Here is a 20,151-nt window from a genome sequence, read left to right as displayed (position 1 = left end):
CTACTACTACTACTACTACACCAAACACACAACAACACAACAAAACACAACTATCCTATAGTTACATGTCGTTCCCAGTAATGGCAAACTAATCGATTTTAATTGTGATTAAAAAAAAAATAATTTAGTTTTTGAGAGAAAAACTAAAGTTTTCTAAATTTAATCATATTTTCATAATTACGAAAAAATTTCTATATTTTATATGAGAATATATAGAAATATACCTATTTTTAATCATATATATATAGTGTATCTGGTGTTTACTGTAAATCTGTAAACGGGTGGGGGAAGAGAGAGGTATGTATGTATGTATGCCTTATAATATAGGATAGGCTGACATTACTATCAGCAGCACTGGTATGCGATACTCAGTTTATGCGAGGGTTCAGTCAGTCCTCAGTCGTATACAATATTGAGGTTATAATACGTTTACTAATATTGTATTTTTTGATTTGAAAAAATTTTATACACATTATATATATATATCCTCAACATTAACGCCAGCGTCTAAATAATGTCAACGTATTTATTATTATTAATAATATTTTTTAATATGCATTTCATATGATAGTTGAAACAATCATATTATTAATTAAATCAAATTAATTATATATAAATACAAACTATATATATATCCGACAAATAATAAGATTATATATTTATGAACAAAAAGTTTTTTTTTACTGTTAAAAACAGTTTTAATTCATTATATTTGTCAGTAATTCATATATCAATTGAATATAATTGACTGCATATAACAGTTATTTAATTTTTTTTTAAATTTTTTTGAAAACATTTTGATATATTTAAAAAAGTAATTTAATTTAAATTTTTTTTTGACTACATATAAGATATGGATTGTTGTGATTATATATATATATAAAGTAAAAAAATACCCGAAAAAATCTGTGGCACACAAAAATGTCGGTAATATATATATCATATAAAATATATGTATATAAAAAATTGAACCCAAAATAGAGACACATTTTGTTATAAAGGCTGTCTATATTTTGTATGTATGTATGTATGTATATATGACTACCATTACTACTACTACTACTACTACTACTACTACATGTACACCATTATTATTACAGTATTATTATTAATACAGTAGTACTGTATAAATATATTGTATATTTGAGTGCCATTTAAAAATCGGACAAAAAATCCCATTTGAAAATAACCATAAAAAGCATTGAAGTTTTTTTGCATTACATTATATACTTGACTGTACTGTACTTCCACTACTACTACTACTACTACTATACATACCATACCATACACTGTATGGCCATACAGTACTACAGTATATATATATATAAATATATAATATATATATTTTCAACACAACATTAGTGTCTACTTTATATAAATCTCTCTCAGCATTACTACCATTACTACTACTGCTATACCATTACAACCATTATTACTGCAGTACTACTACTACACTATGAAATGGACGATAAAAATATCTATAAAATGATTTAATAATTGAAATTTTGTTTTAAGAAAAAAAAAATTTATTTAAATCAATGATTTAATTTAAATATATATATATATATTAAATGGTATTTGCATTTGAAAGGCACAACCAATTGAATTGAATTGTATGAATGAATCCAATGAACAATTGATTTGCAAAAAAAAACAAAAAATTAAATTAAATTAAAAGATAATTTAATTTTTTTTTTAAATAATAATTGAGAGACAACTATATGATAGCCTATATAATTGAAATTCAAATAAAATGACAGACACTGTGACCACAGCCACCAGCGGTAGTACTGGTGGTGACAATGATAATGATATGACCACCAAATTGGACGACGAAGATGCCGAAGAAGGCGAGATCTTAGAGGACGGCGAGATTGCCGATGAGGACGACGACGAAGACGAGTTACCGCCGCCGCCGCAGACAACGGATAAGAAACCAACAACAGGTGATCACAAACACAGATCAGACAATGAAAAAGAAAATAATAATACAAGAGATAAAAGTGATTACAATAATAGTAGAGACAGTTCACGAAGACGTGATAATAATAATAGTGGTAAAGATAGGGACAGAGATAGCAGAGGAGGAGGTGGTGGTGATAATAAACGAGACAGAGATAGAGATAATAAGGATAATAATAATAAAGATAAGGATAGACAACGAGGAGGACATGATAGGAGTGATCGGACATCAGGAGGTGGTAGTGACAGAGCTTCCCGCGAGAGAAAGTCATCGGATTCGTCCGATAGAGACAAAGATAAGGACCGCAAGTCGTCTGCCGCTGACGATGACCGCCGACGACAGCGGACCGAACGAGAAGACAGGACCGGCAGTGGCGGCAGCGGAAGAAAGAGAAGACGATCGGGTAGTAATGATGACAAAGATGATAGACAGTCGTCGTCGTCGACGACGACGACGACAACAACGACAAGAGTTGGAGGATTGCAGCCGTCGTCCGATGATAAACGCAAAAGAAGTCGTTTCAGTGGCGGCGGCGGTGGCGGTGATCACGTCTGGACCAGTGATTACAATAATGAGATGAATGTTAACAATAATACAAACTTTAACCGAATTACCGCTAATAGTATTGCCGACGACTTTGTCGGCGGCGGCGGTGGTCGTCGACAACAGTTTGAAGATATTGACTTCAGGACACAACAGCCGCCACCAGTAGGTCAACAGCAATCATCACCGACACCACCGCCACTAGCCTTTGCTCCCAATAATACCGCTCCTCCGCCACTACAACAGTCAGCCGTCAATAACGATGACCAACAAGACATGATGGACTTTGACGAAGGAGATTTCGACGACATGATGGACATTATGGGCGAAAAGGTTATGGCCGGCGACAAGAGGCCAATCGATGCCAGCGAAAAGCGGGCGATGATGCGGGCAATGATGATGATGATGATGAAGCGTAACGTTGATTCAGATAAATTTCGACGACTTTCCCGTTTACGGGACAAACGCCGTAGTGGTCAGACCCCGATCGGCGGTGGCGATCGTATGCCCGGTCCAACCGGTACGCGTACTATCGGCCCGGGCGGCAATCATCATCATCACCATCATCGGCAGCCTATGGGCGGCCATCACGAACAACATCAACATCAACCACCGCAACAGCCGCCACCACCACATCATCATCAGCCAAGACATCCATTCAAACAGTTATGCAAATTCTATTTGGACGGCAAATGCCATAAAGGCCTGGACTGTCCGTTCAGTCACGAGGGACAGCCAAACAAGAAGAAAGAGTTGTGCAAATTTTATTTGCAAGGCTTCTGCGGTAAAGGTGAAGAAGCCTGTCTTTATATGCACGGCCAGTTCCCCTGCAAGTTTTTCCATACAAACGTCGAATGCTATTCGGGTGATAATTGCCGATTCAGTCATCAGCCGCTAACCGATGAAACTCGGGAAATACTACGCAACTATTTGGATTCGGGAACACTGCCCGATGATCCGAAACCCGATCGATATAACAATAATAATAATCGTAATAACAATGACAGGAACACCACCACCACTGGCGCTGATAAAGAGTCTCAATCAAATCAGTTGTCAAACAATAGTCAAGCCAATAGTGATACTACCAATAATAATCAGTCAACGACCGGCGGCGGTGCCAATGATGGACAGCCTCCTCCATCCACACAAGCACCACCACAACAACCAACTACTTATGCACCATTGAGGCCAGTGGTCAAACGTCACGCCTTATTAGGCGAGCCGACTCAAGATATGCGATCGTCACATTTTACTTGGACATGGCAACAGGAAATGAAGGAACTGGAGGACGCCTATGTCGGTAACAAACGTAACCTGTTTTGTATTGAAAAACCGTTTGCAATGCCCGAAAAGCCGCCGACACCCCGACTAGAGGACGACGAAGACGAAGTCGAAGAACATATCCGTAACTTTTACAGAGAACACGGAACCGATTACGACAACAATAACAACAACAACAACGAAGACACAGATCTACGGGCTCAGCCTAAAGACAACGTCGTCCAGACACCGGTAGCAGTTGTCCAGCAAACTGATGAACAAAAACTGATTGACGCCTCAGCTCACGATGAAGATCTGCGAACATTTATGAGACCACTGATGCCGCCGCCGCTACTGCCGCCCAACCTTCTGTCCAACGACATGAATCCGATTGTCAAGGAAGAGCAGCCATCAGTACAAGACATTGACAGTAGGCCACCGCAGCTGTTGTCGGCCGAAGAGGCTATGAAACAGGCAATGGCCACACTGGTGGCCAACAATGAATTGCCACAGAATATACCGCAAGTTGCGCGCGATTTGTATATAAAAATGAAGAATAAGATCCAAAACGAATCCGATCCGTCAAAAGCAGCGACAATCGGCTCGGATTCCGATGAAGACGAAGACAAGACACTGTTGGCGGCGGCGCTCAAGAATATACAATCATCGGCGGCCGCGGATCCGGCGTCCAGAGATTCGTTGTCCAATTCATCGAACATCGATATATCCAAAATGATATCATCGATACGCAACTCGTCGACCGTATCCATCGGATCGGCCAGCAGTCATCATCATCATCATCCTCTTCATCAGTCGTCGCCAAAACAATCAGAATTTTGGCAAAACTTTATGAGCGGCATCAATATGGCCAACATTGGCGGCGGTGGTTCGCCGTCGTCAGCCGCAGCCGCCGCCGGTAACAATACTCCGCCGCGTCCTACTCAAGAATATCGCGATCCCCGTCTCAAGAGATTAGTGTCGCCACAACAGCAACAGTCCAACAACAACAACAACAGCAACGCCAACACAGTTGGCAACAGCATCGGTGGTAGCGGCGATTCTGGACAACAGCTACAGCAACARCAGCCGGCGGTCAAGATATGCGACCCGAACGCCAAAATCGACTACAAACTGATATGTATGAAAGCACCGGACATCGACTACTCGACCTATGTATCACTATATCGGGTCGATTCCAGACTCAAAAACGATCCCCGATTACAGAAATACTTTTCCAATCTGGAGAGTACGGGTCTGGAAAATCTGTCCCGTATTGTACCGCCACCGTTGAAAACACCGCCGGTCACACCCATCAGTTTTCTATTGATGTCGAAAAAGCGATCGGAAAAAGAAAAATCGTTGTCGTCGTCGTCTTTGACCAATAACTCGTCCTCCTCTGCCACAGCCACCGCCGCCAACAACAAGTTCTCCTCCTTTGCCAGCGATCATCACTCAGCAAAAGAGATGCCCGACTCTCCGCCGCCATCTCTGCCGCCTCTACCGCCGCTAACAATGTCGCCCCAAAARTCTTTGTCGTCATCTATGCTGATGATGAGCGGCGGCGGCGGCAGCGGTATCATCGGTCTTATGCCTCCATCGCCGCCGCCAATAATGTCACCGTTGGAACTGATATCGTCGCGWCCGACGTATACGGTTAGCGGTGGCGGTGGCGACAGTAATAAGTCTTCGAGCGCTTCCGACAGCGAATCGACAACAACAACAACAACGACAATAATGCCAACACTGACCCCCACGACGTTGACGTCCATCAGTGGCGCACCCACTCTACGGAAACCCGATGTCAACGACAGGTTCGATGCAATCTATGCTCTCAACGCCGACCCATCATTTGGTGTATAAAAAAAAATTGAAAAAATAATTTTTTTCTATTTTTTTTTTAATATACACTTTTGGAAATTAATTGAAATATTTTTGTTTTGTTTATTAAAAAATATATTATATATWTATATATATATATATATTGTTTGTTTCTCGCAATTTATTAAGACAAACAATTTTCATACAACAAAACAAAAATTATCGCGGTCATATTTAATATTTGTTATTATTATTATTTTTGTTTGTTTGGTTGGATAATAAATTGATGATGATGATTAATTAATTAAGTAATTTAATTTAATAATGTATTATATATTTAATAATAATAATAATAATATTGAACTCTCTTTCTTTTTTGGATTGAATTTTTTGTTTGTTTTTTAAAATTTAATTTTAAATATAACAAATATATATTTATAATATATATTATATGTATGTAATAATAACATTTAATTAGCAATTTAAAAATAATAATAATATTGTAATATTAAATTTGTGTAAATAATTTTTTTTTTAATCATATATTGATAGAGAAATATGTAGTGTTTATATGATATAAATATATTTATAATAATATTATGAAATTTAACTAAATAAATATAAAATTATAATTAATTTAATTATTTAATAATATTGATTTATTCGAAAAGTTATTATTATTAATATTTATTTTTTAATAAATTAATTATTACAAAACTAATAAATTTATTATAATAACTAAAAATAAAACAATAATATCAATATATTATTTTAATATACATAATATATATATAAAACATTCACATTTCATATGTAAATAATTTCAATAATTTTTTTCAATAATCATTATCATATCAATACATTATTATTAAATAATGAAAAAAATTGATATATTTAGACCTAAAAATACAGTACAGAATATAATATATGATATTCACAAAAGTTTTTTTTTWAAAATTTTTTGAATGAATCAACAAAAAAACAAACAATTATTTAATAATAATAATAATAAATTAAAATAATATTTATATATATATAAAAAAATTAATAATATTTACCRTAACACTTAAATGATGTTTGATTATTATTTAAAAAAAAAAAAATTAATTTAGATATATATTTAATTTTTAAATATATTGTTTAATTTTTTTTATAACAAAAATGATATATAATTATAATATCAATAATTGTAGTATTGAATTGAATAAAATTATTGTTTTTTTGATTTTAATAATCAATATCAAACATTATGAATTAATGCGACATTAAATGTGTTGTTATTATAATTATAATAATTTATTTTTTGTTTGTTTGTTTGTTGAAAAAGTGATTAAATAATTTAAGTGATTGATTAAATCAATGGTAATATTATTTAATGACTCGACTTATTTTTTTTAATTAATTATTATTATTATTAATAATAATAATAACTTTAAAGCCCAAAATTATTAATTAATTGAATTAATTAAATCACTTAATAAATATCAATCATTTACGGTATATATATTTATATTGATAAAATGGAATAATAATAATAATAATAATTATTATTATTATTAATATGATATATAATAATAATAATAATAATTAATAATAGTTTTTTAATCAACTATTTGTTTGTTTTGCTTTTTGTTTGTTTAACAACAACGAGAACGAAGCAAAAAAAAAATCCTAAGAATTATATGTCGAGTGATGAGTATCTTTAAGACCAGTGGTCTCGGTTGCCGCCCACGGGTCGCCACCAGCTGCCGACGGTGGCGGTGGCATAGCTATCGGTATTGACTGTCTGTCGGCCCATGGATCGCTGGCGTGCGCACCGATTGGTTGACTAGTGACCGGTACAGCAGTTGTTGCCGATGATGTATGACCAGCGGTAGCAGCGGTGGTGGCGGCAGAGGTGGTAGTGGTCTTAGCATTGTTTGATAGCTCTTCTCCCCATTCATTCTGCTTTACCGATAATTTTTAAAAAACAAAAATCAAAAAAATTATTGACACAAATAGGATATTATTATTATTATTATTATTATTAAAAACCTTTTTCAACTCAGATGTGTCCTCATCTTCGGCTTCCTATTTATGATTGATTTAAAAAACAAAAAAATTGATTAATAAAAAAAAATTTACCGATAATTATACCAATCGATCGATTGATTGATTGATTACACAAACAAATATTACTGACCAAATCGGGTGCGTAATCGCCTTCGGGATGTTTTGGTCGACATTTGCCGCAACAAAAGTTAAAACAACAGCACAGACAACAGCAACAGTAACAACAGGTGACAACAGCCGTACACAAGAAGATGGCTTTACACCAGCCGCTGGTCAATACAAAGTATGTGTTGACATTTTCTTCGCCAAATTGTTCGGCTATATAGAGGCCAAGTGAGCCGTAATTATCGTAAATATTTCGTTTGGTTTGATCCGATAGTATAGAGTGGGCTCTATTGATATCACGAAACTTTTCGCCGGCCTCAACGTTATTCGGGTTTTTGTCCGGATGGTAGCGTAAGGCTAACTGTTTTTAATTATAAATAAATAAATAAAATTAATTAATTATATAATCAATATTTAAAATTAAAATTAATTTATTACCGGTATATTAGATATTTTTTTGATTTAAAAATTTTATCGGTCTAATATATACACTATATTTAATTTATTTTTTAACAAATTTGATTTTATATTTAATTAATTAATTAATTATAAATATATTACTACTTAATTATAATTATTATTTTTTCGTTAATTTTTTTATAATTTAAGAGATGCCTATTTACGGTAAAAAAATATTTTAATAATCTTATAATTGTTTATTAAATTTATACGGATGTGTCAAAAAAAATTTTTTTATATATAAATCATACAATGATTAGCTAAATCTCACTCTAAAAGCTCATTAAATAATAATAATAATAAATATTTAATTTATATATTTATAAATAAATAAATAATTTATTTATTTTTTTAAAATAACAATAGTATTGCTAAAAAATACTGTAATCACATAATAAGTGATGTAATAAAATAAATAAAACACACAAATAGCAAAATCATCAACAATAACAACTAAAAATACCTTGATCAAATTGATATATTATATTATTAGGATACACATAGTGGGAGTTAATTTACCGGCAAAAATATATATATATAATTTTACAAAACATACTTAACTATTTAGTGATAAATAAATAAATAAATACAGTTATCTAGGTAGTATATCTAACCGGGGTAATTAAAAATAATAATAATATTATTATAATAATAAATGTGTCCAGTTTAAACAATTATACTATATATACATATATAATAGTATATATATATAAATTTGATAGATAGTATATATATGTATATATCAATTTGATCAAGGTATTTTTTGTTGTCAATATATATATATATATATCATTGATTGATTGATTAATTAAATTTTTAACTAACAATTAATAAAATCTATATTACAGTAATTATAATTACCGGTAATCATAATCTATAGTATATGATTGTACCTAGAACATTTGTGTGTGTGTGTGTGTAATATAATCAAGGTGATATATATATATATGTGATAATTATAATTAAATGTATGACTAATTAAATTTAATTAATTAAATTAATTTTAATGTCTATATATATATTACTCGTCTATAAGTCTTTTTGATGTCATCCTGGGTGGCAGTCTTGGGTACTCCCAATATAATGTACAACGTGTCGCCCGTAGCCCTGGGAGGGGGAGGGGTGAACAGGTAGGTAATAATAATAGTAATAGTTAATAATAATTTAGTTAATTATAATTAATAATTAATAAAAAAAATATGGGTTTCAATAATACTAAGTATACTTACGATAGGCGTCTCATAGGATTGTTGTCTATTTGTGACATATTTTTTGGTTTAAAATGAAAAACACTTTAAATTATTGTTTAATTTATTTTTTTTTTTTTGAAATATCACTTAAATCACTGAATTAATTGACTTTATTTTTTTTTCAAAAAAACAATGGATTTATTATTATTATTATTACAAGTAATAACAGATATATATATATAATGTATAATCAATTGGTTTGTATTATTATACTATCAATGTTTGTGACATACAGTATGTCTCACTCTCTCTCTCTCTCTACACATAATACTAGAGACTATTGGTTAACAACGGTTTGGTTATTGTTATATATATATAAAATAACAACAAAATTTTTGTATTTTATTTTTATAAATAATAATTGTATATAATTTAACTATTTTTTTAAATTTTAAATTTTAAGCGTTTAAAAAATCAGTTAATTATTAATTAATTGATTATTATTATTATTAGTAGTAGTATTATACATACGGTTTGGTTCCCCTGACTATTGGTTTTATTATTTTTTGTTCAATCCATTTATAGTTGACTATACTCTAGTGTATTAGTATTACTATGTAGTCAACACACACACACACACACACATACACACATACACACATACACACATACACACATACACACATACACACATACACACATACACACATACACACACACACACACACACACACACACACACACACACACACACACACACACACACACACACACACATACACACACACATACACACACACACACACATACATATATACACACATATAAATACATACAAAAACATATACATACACACACACACACACACACACACACACACAAACACAAACACACACACATACATACACACACATAAATACATACAAAAACATACACATACACATACACATACACATACACATACACATACACATACACACACACACACACACACACACACACACACACACACACACATAAACTATTGCCACATAAAGTACAGACTGTACTGTACAGTATAATGCAATAAACCATAAATGTGTCGGCCATTGACTACTTACTGCTACTAATATACTGTAAATATATATATTATTTTTATTAATAATAAAGTAATGAATATTATAATTTTTGAATCAATATATATTAAATTATTATTTTTTTAGTAAAATTAATTTATGTATAATTTTATAATACCTTGTTTATTAGAGAGAGAGAGAGAGAGAGAGAGAGAGAGAGAGAGAGAGAGAGAGAGAGAGAGAGATATGTATACATATTTGTTTAAATTATTATAAATTGAAAATATGTGTCACTTTTTGTAAAATTAATTTATAAATTATAATAAATAAAAAATATTTTGTTACAAAAAAACTACTATTGCATTGTTGAGTCATAATTTAATTACTTTTTTTTTGATAAAATGTTAGATATTTTTTTTTGTGGATAAAAATAACTATTTTTATATCTGATTACAAGATAAATGTCTAAAGTATTACTAATTTATTTATATATAATAATAAAAAGTTTTTAAAATAATAAAATATAAATATAAAAATCAACATTTAATTGATATATAATTTTATTCATCCTTAAAATACTAACTGATAATTATATAATTATTTTATTATTATATTAAATAATCATTATTTTTTTATAATTTAGTTTTTACTTATTATTATGAATTTTTAAACAAAAAATTAATTAAAAATATATTGTAATAATATTATTATTACAATATCTGAATTTTGTTTCAGTCATGCTATCAAACAAACCAAAAAATTTTAAAAATTCAAACAAATAATTAATTAACTAACCATGAGCATAATAATATTTTATTGATAATATTAATTATAATAATAATATTTTCAAAAAAAAATATATTTATATAATTTTAAATTACACATTATATTTTTTGTTGTTAAAAGTACTATAAGTAATAATATATATATAACACTGTATATTGATTAAAAATTCAATTTTATTAAATAGGTACATTTTATTTAATTAAAAAATCTAAATAAATAAATACAAGTCATTATTATTATATAAATCACTAAATATTATTATTATTATTATTATTAAAACAATAATTATTATATTTTTATAATTTTATTGTTTACTAACTAAAAAATGTAATCTTTCAAAAGTTCATTGTTTAATAAATAAAAAGTTTATTGACTTATAAATACCTGTAAATTAATATATATATATATTTATATATATTTATACAGGTATATATATTATCTATTAATATATAATATTTATGATGACAATGATGATGATAATAAATAAATAAAAACAATTAATCAACAAAAAAAATTGAAACAATAAAAATAACTGATATTTATTGACATTGGTTGACAAGTTAGTAATTTTTTTGATTCAATATAAAAAAAATTACATAAATAAAAAATTAACTTTTTTTTAAAATTGAAACAATATTTACTAATAATAATAAATATTATAAATTGATATATATTTTTTTAACTGTATCATATTGTAAATATGAATATACACTAAATATCATAATTAAATGCCAATTATTTTTAATTATATCTAAATATTATTTATTATATGAAATTTGCGAAATAAAAATATATATTTATATACAGTATAATGATAAACATAATAATTTATTAATTAATTAATGATTTATCGATAATAATAATAATCATAAAAAAATTGTTACATATAATTATAATATTATAATGATTAGAGGTTTAATGAGAGAGAGAGAGAGAGAGAGAGAGAGAGAGAGAGAGAGAGAGAGAGGATGTTATTTAGTTGGTTGACATCCTTTAATAATAATAATATAAATTAATATAAATTATAAAAAAGTTGATGAGTTTATTGAGATTTAAAGTTTAGTATTGAATAGTTGTTTTTGATTTGCAATGAATATCATAGTTATGAAAGTTGTTTTGTCGCTATTATTATCAATAAATTTGTTAGCAATTACTGTAGTAATAGCCGCCGCCGACACCGCCGCCGCCGCCGCTGATTATGATGTAAACGGTTTGTGCGGACGACCCGAACGGCCATTCGAGTCCCGATTGATTCCCGTCAGAGACTACTATCGCGAGGGCGATGAAGTCGGCTATCAGTGCAATCAATACTGGAATTATATGCAAACCAAACGTTGTGTTAGAGGCCAATGGATTGGACACCCGTTTACTTGTGGTCTCAAAAAATTAATTAATTAATGATAAAAATCATACCAAAAAAAAATTTATTGATTTTTATTTTATTAAACTATAGGTAAGACTGCTTTAAACAATGATTTGAATTACGTTAAAGTCGAGGACATATCATCATCAACATCAGCACCGGTAGTATTGTTTGACGAAAATGTGACCCTAAGTGCAAACTATAAGTTTGCCAACTCTTTCCTATCGAGTCGTTGCGAAACAAAATTCATTGTCCAACCGTTACCGTCGGCATCGCCGCCGATAACAGCCGCGGCCGATCGGCCAATACGTTGGACACTGGGATTTGAACAACCATTAGCTGAGTTACCATTCTTTAGGATTAACTTTCATTTGCTGAACGTATCGGTTACGGAGGCATTAGCTATTGATTTTAATGTCTTGAATGTCAGTGTCGGTGTCGGTGGTAGTCAGTCTCGGAGGACTTGTCGTCATGTGTTCAAACCTGACCAGAAAAAGTTGTGGCGTCGGGGAACCAAAGTCGAGCTTAACTTTGAATGTCAGACCAACTCCCCTATGGCTATGGTTGACATGGATATCATGAATATGGGACCCAAACAGATAGTATTAGTGACCAGTGCTTCTCCATCCGTATCCTATAAGCTAATTATGATACTATTGGGACAGTCCTATTCATATAAAGTCAATGATGATGATGATGAGGATAAAAATGGACAGCAATTTATTTGCGGTGAACCGGAACAACGTTTAGGACAAATGGTTAGACCATTGACTATGAATATAAACTATTCAATTGATTGCAACAACAATTGGGATTATGTATCCAAAGATAATCCCGACTTACCCGGTATTTATAGATTTTTTAATTTTTAAAATTAATTTTTTTTAAATGTATTATAATTATTAGTGTATTATACTGTATACAGTATTATCTAAACATTAATCTAAAATTACTTAAAAAATTTAGTTGAAAAAAATATAATAATAATTATAATTATAATAATAAACTATTAGTTTAATGAACTAGACCAATTTTTGTAAATATTGTAAATAATTATTTTACTTTTAGTTATAATTTTTATAATTGGGTTTTTTGTTGTTGAAAAAATTTACATTAAGTTTACTAATACCTAAAAAATGTTTGTTATTTAATAAAACTGTTTAATTTGTTTTATACTTAATAACCAAACATACTGTATATGATATATAATTTATATATATATATAATAAAATAGACACAACAATACATAAGCGTTACTGTAGTACTGATATGCGATGGAAAGGTACGTATCCGGAATGTATACCCCGAACCGTATGTCCCGTTCACGATCTACTGGTGCTCAACAACAACAACATGAATCCTGTCTACAAAATAGTCCGTTTCGATGACGTCTACTACTATAACAATACTCAATGGTATGCCATCGAAGGAACTACCGTTTCGTATCAGTGCTCCAGTAGACTGACCCAAGTATTGTTAGGCGACAGCCGTCATGTTTGCGGCAAAAATGGCCAATGGATTGGCAGTGAACCCAATTGTTTTGGTAATTATAATAATTTTTTTGATTAGTTATTAAATTATTGAGATATTGTTTGTTTGTTATTTTTAAATATATAGATTTATCTGCACTAAAACTTATCAAACAATTAACTACTAATAATAATGATAGTGATATCAAATTGGATAATGAGATCAAAGATGATGCTATTATTGTAGCTGATATTAATTAATTAATTATTAATAATAATAATTAATATATTAATCGTTTTAATAAATATATCTATATATATATACAGTATATTTGTATTTAATCACAAAATATTATGATTATTATAAATAAATAGTTGATTCTCTATAGAAAATATGCAAAAAATTTTAATACAACAAAATTAATATTTTAAACACATTTTTATTTTATATACATTTATAATATACTTTATTAATAGTAGTATTAAACAATAAGTTATATAAAAATAAAATAAATGTATTAAATATAAAATAATTTTTATAATCTAATTTATTTAGACATTAAAAGTTTACTTAGAATTTCAATTTCTAAAATAATTATTTTATTTTATTTTGTATTTTATTTATAATATAATTATATTTTTTCAATGTTATTATTCAAAAAAATTATTAGTAATTATTATGCAAAAATATTTTTAATCTAATTAAATACATTTTTTAAAAAATAATAGATTTTATTATCAATTTTATTACATTATTGTATATAAATTTATCAATATTTAGAAATATTAAAAATATTTTTATACTACGATATAATTTCTATTATTATTGATTAATATTTTATTTTATTTAAATGATTTAGTTGCAAATTCAATTATTTTTAACAAAAATTAATTTATGTAAAAATTAAATTAATTGTATTTTTAAAAACTAGCTTTTAGTATGACTAACATTTACTATAGTTAAAAGCCTTCAATTTTAAAAATAAAGTGTTATTATGTTTATGTAAAAAAATATACCAACTTTTTCATTGAAATTGAATTTTTTTTAAATTTTCTTAACATTGATTATGAAAATTAGCACAAAAATTGCTTTTTAGTTAATATGATTATAGGTATAAATATATCTATATATATACTGTAGTAATATATATATACTATATAATAGTACTGTATATATATTTTGAAAAGTTAATGTGATTTTTTCACTTACAATAAACATACACACAATATATAATTATTATATTATACTAATAATACTAATAATAAAAGTGTAACACTTTTTTTGCTCTCTCTCTCTTTCATAAAAATTAAGTCAATATTGAAATTATTGAATTAGTAATATAATGGATATATATTTTTAGTAAAGAGAGAGAGAGAGAAAAAAGTGTGATTTTACTTATAAAGTAATTTAAATAATGGTAACAATTGATGCAATGAAAAAAATAAAATAAAGACAACAAAATTAATCAATAACAAAACAAATCATTTAAGCGTATCGTATCGTCAAATAAAATATTTATATGTGTTATACATATATATATATATATATATATATATTGAAGACAAACAATTGAAACAAAAATGAAACACAAAAAAACAATTAAATATTTATTTATGTATTTTTGTTGTTGTTGTTGTTGGTTTAAGTAGTATTTAAATATATATATAGATATAAAGTATATTTAATATATATTTACTTAATTAGCTATGCATTTGTGTTTTAATAATAATATCATTGTTAAAGTTAGTTGAATATCATATATTGAGAGAAAAAAAAACCTATCATTTAGTTTGTTATCACATTTTATTTTTGTTGTTGAAAAAGTAATCATTGATTTTCACTGTTTAAAAAGTTATATCATTACTATAATACATATGATGTCTAGTGTTAAACAACATATAAATGTTATTTTTCATTGAAAAACAATTAAAATATAGTTTATATATTATAGTATATATACTCCGAAAAAATTTATGTCTCAAAAATATTATGTCCATCGATAGGAAAACAATTGTTTACTGCGATATGATTTATACGATAAAAGTTTTAAGTTTTTTATTATTAATTATCGGATCACTAGTACTAATACTAACAGTGAAAGTATGCGAACCGAAAAAACGTGATTTTACTTTGAAAAATATATTTGAAAAAACATTTAATAGCAATAATAATAATAATAATAAAAAATTTAATAATAATAATAATAATAAAAATGTCAAACATCTACATAAAGATTTTCGCATACATTATATCGACGGCGGCGGCGGCCGACCCGACACTAGTCGGGAACTGTATGCACGTCAGGCGCCACTTATTTATACACTATTTCCTCTACCATTGCCGGTATGTATTGTATAAAAAAAAATTATAAACTATTTTGTTAAAAATTTAATTAAATATTAATAAATATAAATATTTTTTATTAAACAATTAATATATATAAATATTTTTAATTAACAATTAATAAATATATATAAATATTTTTAATTAACTATAAATATATTTAATTTAATCAATAATAGTTACTTAATAAAACTTAATATAATTTATAAAATAATTATTTTATTTATTTATTAATTTTTACATACAATTTAAGATTAATATAATTAATTTTTTTTATTACATAAATAAAACTAATTGAATTGATAATTATATTAAATACTATTAAACTATTATTAAATACAATATATATATATATATATATATATATATACTGTAAATAAAATATTAATTTAATTTTAAATTTAAATAATTAACTAATTAATCTATAAATTTAAAGATTCATTTGCCATCACCTGAACAACAAACCCAACCAAACCAACAACTATTAGGCAAAAAACATGTGTTGGGATCAACTACTGGTGATAATAATAATAATAATGATAAGCCAATGTTAGCATCATCATCATCGGCACCAAAAGCCGTCATCAATAAGGATAATAATATGTTAATAACAAGTGATAAACTAATAGCATCATCAACTAATACTAACCACCATCATCATGATTATAACCATCAATTTGATCCACTGATGACACTATCGTCGACACCAATAATAACACATGAGACACGACTGTCCTATCTATTACAACAGCCGCCACCACCACCACCACCATCGCCACCACTACTACCCTATCTAATAGATAATCCATTGGATTCAATGCTAATCCAATCAATACATATGGATGAGTCTATAATCAAACCAATTGTCTATCCCATGGAAGTGATACCTGTTTACGTAAAAGATGCTATTAATGACAGGTAAATAGCATTAAATAAATTATATTTTTTTTAATATTATAAATTATACACCGGTTAGATACTTAAATAATTTTAATTATCTTGTTTTTATAATAATTAATTAGTTTAAGACAATTAACTATTTTTCGATTATATATATATAATACAGTATATTAAGGCTATTAATAATATAATACGAAAAAATACAGTATAATATTTGTAGTATAAAACAAATATATAATGTATTTAATAGATTATGTTATGTATTAAAAAAAATAAAATATGTAGGTTTTTTTAAATTAGTTAAATAAATATTTATCTATTAGTTAGTAAATAATATTTCTAATTTTAGCTGGATCACAAAAATTTTGTTATATTTATATTACGATAAATTTTATTTATACAATACAATGTAACCAACAAAATAAATAAAAATAAATTTTTGTATAGAATATAGTTTATTTTAGAAAATGTAGATTTAAAATATATTTTTATTTAGTATTATAAAAAAATATATTGTAATTATTTTTTTAAAATATATATAAACTGTATAATTTATAGGTATACATAAATTTGAGGATTTATTTGTTGAATTGTGTATTTTTAATATAAAAATAACACTAATATAATACACAATAAAATTATTTGCAATTAGCTATTATTTGAATTTAAATACAACACACACACACACACACATTCATATCATACATACACACATACATACACACACATACATACACACATACATACACACATACATACACATATACATACACAAATACATACACATATACATATACACACACACAYACACACACATGCACACACATACACATATATACACTAGGGCTAGGCGTTTGGAGGCGATAAACATATAAATACTTAATTAAATAAATACAGATAAATGGATTAATATATATACAAATATTTTATATAAAATAACACATACAAAATAAATCTTAAATTAATATCATATGATGTTTGAACTTATAATAAATAGTAATATAAATAGTAATATAAATAGTAATAGTAATAGTAATAGTAATAGTAATAGTAATAGTAATAGTAATAGTAATAGTAATAGTAATAGTAATAGTAATAGTAATAGTAATAGTAATAGTAATAGTTATAATTTGTATTGTCTTTTAAAATTCAAATTTTGTATACATAAAATTTACTTATACTGTACATATAATGTAAGTAATTATATCCATAACTTGCCTCTTATGCCTACCTCTAATATACACACACATACACATACACACATACACATAATATTAATAGTTATAATAAACTAATAATATTAAATTCACGTATTTTAAATGATAGCATTTATATGCTAATATTGTTTTTGTATTACTAAACTAATATATATATACAGTATATATATTAGGTATTTGTATTAATAGGTAAAATAAAACATTTCTAAAAGGTTAATTAGTATAATTAAAATTGCTGTTTAAAAATGTTTGTTTATAATAATAATAATACTTTCACATAATTTTTATATTACATTATACTATCAATAAAAAAAAAGTTAAATAGCATACCATTATTTTTACACTCTATAAATTTAATTTTAATTTAATATTTAGTTATTACTACAAAAAAAATAAAAGTTAAATATCATAATAAATATTTTTGTTGCATTTAATTTTGTTTTCATAATTATTGCAAATAAAATAATAGGTATTTTACGATATTATTAATTATATTAAATTAATTATTTATTTAGCTATTATTTTATTGCCAATAATTATGAAACAACAACAACAAAAATTTTATTATGATATTTAACTTTTTTTTTAAAAAAAAAGTAATAACTTTTGCTAATTTTATTTATTAGTTTTTAAGTTTTTTAAAAAAACAAAATTAAAAGTCATATACCTCTATATATAATATACAGTAAAGTCAATAACATCAGTCAAAAATATTAGCATAATTATTATTTTTTTGGTGTATAATTTAATTATATAACCTATGTTAATTAGTTTGATGACACTAACTATTACTATATACTATACTGTAAATTATATGTAATTTTTAAAATTATTATTATGTAATATATATATATATAAGTAATGAATATCTTATGGTTTGATTTTTTTAAGGTCACAATCATTGAAGAGTAACAGCAACTTGTTTTCTGGTAGCCATCAAATCGATGACACAATTATCGACTATAATAATGATAATAATAATAATAATAATATTTTCAATAGAAACCATTGGAATCGGCTAAATGTTAACAGATTTAAAAAATTGTTTGAAACATCAAACAATAATAATAATAATAACTTTCCTAACAATTATCATAAAAATAATAATAATAAAGATTATAGTAATACTAATAATAATAGTATAAAACTTGTTAATAGGACTAAGTTTAAAGCTATTCATAATCATCGACAACAACAACAGGGGTTAGGTTTAAACAATTATAAGGATAATGATAGCAATGATAATCAATTGATAAAGTTTTCAACCACTAGTAGTATTGGTCCAAACAATAGTAGTAAAAATAATAATAATTTTAAAAGACAACCAATGATGACACCGATGATGACGATGACTAAGACATATCAAAAGTATTCATCAAATAATAATAATAATAATAACGATAAGACAACTGATCCGTTAAAACAGTCTGAAAATAGAAGAAAACCAGAACTGAAAACAATGGACACCAATAGTCGGCAGAAATATGTGTCGACCGAAGAGGAGTTGGCAGAAAATACTGGTCTACCCGATGAACAACATATACCCATCGATGAAGACGATTGGACATTCAAAGACTTGGATCTATGGGTTATTAGATGATGAAGAAGAAAATAATAGATAAAT

General features: G+C 27.1%; 3 protein-coding genes across 4 annotated transcripts; 2 read left to right on the top strand and 1 right to left on the bottom strand.

The window, feature by feature from the left end:
• Window positions 1-1,753: 1,753 nt before the first annotated feature.
• LOC128952877 (uncharacterized) lies at window positions 1,754-5,629 on the top strand. Its single transcript, XM_054298338.1, has one exon. The coding sequence runs from the start codon at window positions 1,754-1,756 to the stop codon at window positions 5,627-5,629; it is 3,876 nt and encodes a 1,291-aa protein (XP_054154313.1).
• Window positions 5,630-7,159: 1,530 nt separating this feature from the next.
• Window positions 7,160-9,534, bottom strand: LOC128966294 (dnaJ homolog subfamily C member 5-like). 2 transcript variants are annotated; one of them, XM_054313143.1, is made up of 5 exons: window positions 9,433-9,534; window positions 9,229-9,310; window positions 7,770-8,105; window positions 7,622-7,657; window positions 7,160-7,534 (listed from the first exon to the last, which is right to left on the bottom strand). In XM_054313143.1, the coding sequence occupies exons 1-5, from the start codon at window positions 9,468-9,470 to the stop codon at window positions 7,259-7,261; spliced, it is 768 nt and encodes a 255-aa protein (XP_054169118.1). In that variant the 5' UTR covers window positions 9,471-9,534; the 3' UTR covers window positions 7,160-7,258. The 2 variants fall into 2 exon arrangements, with proteins under 2 accessions (XP_054169118.1, XP_054169126.1); XM_054313151.1 differs by having other exon boundaries at window positions 7,160-7,531.
• Window positions 9,535-12,284: 2,750 nt separating this feature from the next.
• LOC128952867 (uncharacterized) lies at window positions 12,285-20,127 on the top strand. Its single transcript, XM_054298326.1, has 6 exons — window positions 12,285-12,609; window positions 12,688-13,443; window positions 13,832-14,140; window positions 14,215-14,309; window positions 16,847-17,328; window positions 19,686-20,127. The coding sequence occupies exons 1-6, from the start codon at window positions 12,324-12,326 to the stop codon at window positions 20,125-20,127; spliced, it is 2,370 nt and encodes a 789-aa protein (XP_054154301.1). The 5' UTR covers window positions 12,285-12,323.
• The last annotated feature ends 24 nt before the right edge of the window (window positions 20,128-20,151 follow it).

Source organism: Oppia nitens, unplaced genomic scaffold, assembly GCF_028296485.1.
Source record: "Oppia nitens isolate AA-2021 unplaced genomic scaffold, nextdenovo-longstitch-racon4-pilon3 scaffold11_pilon_pilon_pilon, whole genome shotgun sequence".
Taxonomy (NCBI): domain Eukaryota; kingdom Metazoa; phylum Arthropoda; class Arachnida; order Sarcoptiformes; family Oppiidae; genus Oppia; species Oppia nitens.
This window is presented reverse-complemented; position numbering and strand designations above follow the sequence as displayed.